Source organism: Ovis aries, chromosome 2 (genome assembly GCF_016772045.2).
Source record: "Ovis aries strain OAR_USU_Benz2616 breed Rambouillet chromosome 2, ARS-UI_Ramb_v3.0, whole genome shotgun sequence".
NCBI classification, from domain to species: Eukaryota; Metazoa; Chordata; class Mammalia; order Artiodactyla; family Bovidae; genus Ovis; species Ovis aries.
Window position 1 is genome coordinate 52,584,736 of NC_056055.1, and position 4,782 is coordinate 52,589,517.

A 4,782-nucleotide genomic window follows, 5' to 3' on the forward strand; every position below is an offset into this window, starting at 1 on the left:
CTCTGCTCCCAGAAATCTTCCCACAGCTGCTGCTGGAGCAGGGAGGAACAGCTGAGAGTAAGCTCCAGGCCAGGCAGTCCTTCCTTCACGCTCTCCCAGCCCCTGTCTGCCCTTGCTGCTCCTCCTCACAGGAACCCAGGGAGTGTGTGGGATTCCCATCATCCCCCTCCTGCAGAGGCTTCTGGGAAGAAGGGGCCTTCCTCAGCGTCAGAGGGTGAGTGGACCCAAGCTTGGTGCCTCTGGTTTCCCAATCTATCAACAGCTAGTTATGTCTGTTTTTCTCACTTTCCTTTCATGATTACTAACACTTTTCCCCCACCCTGAATACCAAGTCATCTGTACCCATTGTATTAATAGAAAATGTGATAATACTGAAGATGGACAAAGAGGAGCCCCTCGAGAAATATTATCAGTGAGGAATCTGCATTTAGAATCTGAGCAATGGCAGCTAAGAGATTCAAAATCCTCTACACAAAGGCATACGGGTCTCCCCATAAGCTAGTTGCTTGTATGGAACCCAAGGGTGGGTTCCACACAAGAATATAATATGAGCATAAAAGGACAAAGAAAAAAATATTTGAGTTATCTCTGGCTAAGAAGTTCACCAATATTCTAGTGAAATGGGGCTGGAGGTTAATGCTGTATAGCCTACCATCTGATAAGTGTAGTTCACATAGCTATTAATCATTGAGTTCACTGGTCAGTAAGCTGCAGAGCTGTCAGCCCCTAGTGTGGGTTTAATCATTCCAATTTTGATCATTCCCATCAGTCTTTATGTTGACTTCATAAAGTTCTTCCCCATATAGGTACCTCCCCACATACTGTTATCAGTTTGTATTAAAATAGGGTGATCCCAGTGCTGATGATGGTCAAGTCTGTGTCGCTGATGGTGGGCGGACTGGAGAAGTCATCCTCAATATCATTGAGTTTTTATCCGGGCTTGTTTCTGTGTGGAGGTGAATTGACATTTTATACAAGTTTCTTCCAAATGTAGTCAAAATTTAAAGAAGTTTTAAAATTTGCTGGTTCTAAGAACTGGACCAGCCTGGGAATCTCAGAAAACTCAGGTTAAATGCAAAGACTATACATTTCCATTAAAGAGAAATCATTCATAGGATTTTCTCGCTGTTAATTATTTGTTGTTGCTGTTGTTTAGTTGCTAAATCGTGTCCGACTCTTTTGCGACTGCATGGACTGTAGCCTGCCAGGCTCCTCTGTCCGTGGGATTTCCCAGGCAAGAATACTGGAATGTGTTGCCACTTCCTTCTCCAGGGGATCCTCCTGACCCAGGGAATGAACCCAAGTCTTCTGCACTGATCTGTAGAAAAGATCTGTAGACAGATTCTTTTCTGCTGAGCCACCTGGGAAACCCAGTCATTAATCATAGTGCTGAGGAAAGGCTCTCCTTGACTGGGGAATCCGCTCCACTGGGCTCAAGTCCTGTCTCTGTCACCAACTTAGAAGTCTTGGACAGGTCACTTCCCTTTTGAGACTTCAGTTGCTTTTATGGGCCATGAGAGGATGCAGCGACTTGGGAAAAATCCCTCACACAGCTAGGCTATTTGAGGCCCTCGCCCAGGACTGGCCCATTGTAAGCTCTGCTCCAGCTCTGACCTTCTCTCATCTTAGAGCTGAGGACACCCTGCTGCCTCTTTTTAAAATGTATATATATATACTTAATTCTATTTGTTTATTTATTTTTGGCTGTGCTAGGTCTTCATTGTTGCAAGGAACAACAACGAAGACCTAGCACAGCCAAAAATAAAGACCTGGCTTTTCTCTAGTTGCGGCAAGCAGGGGCTACTCTCTAGCTGCGAAGTCCAGGCTTCTCAATGGGGTGGCTTCTCTTGCTACAGATCGTGGGTTCTGGGGGTGCTGGCTTCAGTAGCTGTGGCCATGGGCTCAGCAGTTATGGCTATAGAGCGCAGGCTCAGTAGCTGTAGCACACATAGCATTAGTTGCCCTGAGGCATGTGGGATCTTCCTGGATCAGGGATAGAACCCGTGTCTTCTGCATTGGCAGATGGATTCCTATCCACTGGACCACCAGGGAAGCCCAACCCTGCTGTCTCTTTCAGCTGTTTTCTCTAACACGTATACTTTCCTATTACGCAGCAGGAGTGGCCTCATACCAGATAGCTGGGGTTCTTTTCAAGAAAGCCTGATGTGATACTTTTGTAATGTGCTGATGACAGAGGGAATATCACATGGAAAAACCTAATCAGACCTCCCCCCTGGTGGGGTTCATTCTCCTGGGCCTGTCAGCCCACCCAAAGCTGGAGAAAACGTTCTTCGTGCTCATCCTGCTCACATACCTGGTGATCCTGCTGGGCAATGGGGTCCTCATCCTGGTGACCATCCTTGACTCCCGCCTGCACACACCCATGTACTTCTTCCTGGGGAACCTCTCCTTCCTGGACATCTGCTACACAACCTCCTCAGTCCCTCTGGTCCTGGACAGCTTCCTGACCCCCCGGAAAACCATCTCCTTCTCAGCCTGTGCCGTGCAGATGTGCCTCTCCTTCTCCATGGCGGGAACAGAGTGTGTGCTCCTGGGCATGATGGCGTTTGATCGCTACGTGGCCATCTGCAACCCCTTGAGGTACTCTGTGGTCATGAGCAAGGCTGTCTCTGTGCCCATGGCTGCTGGCTCCTGGGCCGTTGGTGGTGTTGCTTCTCTGGTTCACACATCCTTGGTAATTCAGCTGCCTTTCTGTGGGGCCGATGTCATCAACCACTTCACCTGTGAGATCCTGGCTGTCCTGAAGTTGGCCTGTGCTGACATCTCCATCAGTGTGGTCAGTATGGAGGTGACCAGTGTGATCTTCCTGGGGGTCCCAGTTCTGTTCACCTCTGTCTCTTATGTCTTCGTCATTGCTACCATCCTGAGGATCCCCTCAGCTGAGGGGAAGAAAAAGGCTTTCTCCACCTGCTCTGCCCACCTCACTGTGGTGATACTATTCTATGGGACCTTGTTTTTCATGTATGGAAAGCCCAAGTCTAAGGACTCTCAGGGCGCAGACAAAGAGGACCTTTCAGACAAGCTCATCCCCCTCTTCTATGGGGTGGTGACCCCCACGCTCAACCCCATCATCTACAGCCTGAGGAACAAAGACGTGAAGGCTGCTGTGAGGAACCTGGTGAGTCAGAAATACTTCAGGAGATGACGTAGGAGAACTCTTCTGTGGTTCTCACCCCCATGGAGGAAAGGACTTCACTCATTACAGCTGCCATCCAAAAGCCAACAAGTCAACTTAACAGGAATGGTCTCTTGCCCTAAGGCCTATTTTCAGGGAATGTTTACCTTTTCAGAGTTTATCTGCAGGGTTTTGGCCACATGTCTGACATTCAACAGATGCCAGACAACAAATCCTCTAACTGAATGATGAGGACATTCTGAACACATGGAGACAGATGGAGACACATGGAGCTGACACCAAGGAGACAGGGACCATTAGAGCAAGCCTAAGGGCATGCTGTGTCTAAACTGCAGATTAGTGCAGAGAGGTGAGACGGCTCTCACAGCAGCTTTGTCAGCCCTGTTGGAATCACTGGGAGAGTCAGAGGAACAAGGAGGAAATGGACATTTCGTCTTGGGCTCCTGTATATCAGATTCAGTTTGCCAGAAGTGCTCAGAAGAGACAAACATTTACCACATATAAAGCCTCTGGGCAGAAATAATCTATTTTGATTAAATGAATTTCTTTTTAGCTATGAGAAAATTGAGACCTTTTTTTTTCTTGATGCACTGCAGAGTTTGAAACACTGATAGTAAATTAAATTGAAGGAGTATAGGGTTTGAATTTGATCTTCATCACTTACAGCAATTCCGAATAGAAAAGATACTATTCTATTACATAATGAATAAGACATTCTTAAAAAAAAAAAAGATGACAGGCAGATAGACAGATAGATAGATAGATAAAGAAAGAGTGGCTAAATATGTTTGAAGACTTTGGGATGGTAGGTTAAAGTCTGACAGGTTTCTTTGCTCCAGGAATTCTCAGAGATTTTAATATACTAAGGTACACTGTGAATGTCTAAGGATATAAAGTCTACAGCCTACAGCACTTCCTGAGTCTCCAGAGTTTAACACAATAAAACCAGGAAGCACTTTCTTACTTATGACCTTGGGCAGGTTGCTTAACACCTTTCAGCTTGTTTCTTCATAAAAAATCACCACTTTATTTTACATGGAATACATAAGATACCATAAGTAAATTCTTTGTAAATAGTAAGCATCATAGAAATGTAAGATATTGTTAGAAGTATTATGAATGCAATGTAATATGCCATGTGGAAGAGAGCGAAATATAGTTCCTATCCAGAACAACAGACACAGAAGATGGATGAGATGGCAGTAAGTAAATAGAAGCAGTTTTATGACAAGTTATATTAAGTTCTGAGAATATTGGAAAACTTAAAAAGAGAATTTAGAAAGAGAACCCAACTTTGCATATACAGTAGATCTTGGAAATGTTTACTTCAAATGGTATTTAAGTTTTTTATATTTGTTAAAAATGAATTGTATAAAATAGGGACGCACATTTTGTGAATAAAATTTCACTATCTTGTTTGTCCTGTTCCTGATTTCTACTATGTCCCAGCAAAAAAAAAAAAAAAAAAAAAACCACACCTTGCTATTGCGAACGTCCAAGAGCTACATCTAGCGGCCATACAAGCAAACTTCAGATACCTGGGGAGTCACACAATAGGTCTTCTTGTTCAACCCCATGCTTCACAACCAAATCCTAATGCATCTGGTCTGCTTTCTGAGAACAAG

The 4,782-nt window shown here is 44.8% G+C and overlaps 1 protein-coding gene across 1 annotated transcript; it reads left to right on the plus strand.

Annotated features, from left to right (window-relative positions):
• Nucleotides 1-133: 133 nt before the first annotated feature.
• Nucleotides 134-4,575, plus strand: LOC101108371 (olfactory receptor 2S2). Its single transcript, XM_060409306.1, has one exon. The coding sequence runs from the start codon at nucleotides 2,207-2,209 to the stop codon at nucleotides 3,164-3,166; it is 960 nt and encodes a 319-aa protein (XP_060265289.1). The 5' UTR covers nucleotides 134-2,206; the 3' UTR covers nucleotides 3,167-4,575.
• The last annotated feature ends 207 nt before the right edge of the window (nucleotides 4,576-4,782 follow it).

Bases quoted from the DNA above. Each gene is read 5' to 3' on its own strand.
- LOC101108371 (XM_060409306.1), top strand. From the start codon at position 2,207: ATGGAAAAACCTAATCAGACCTCCCCCCTGGTGGGGTTCATTCTCCTG.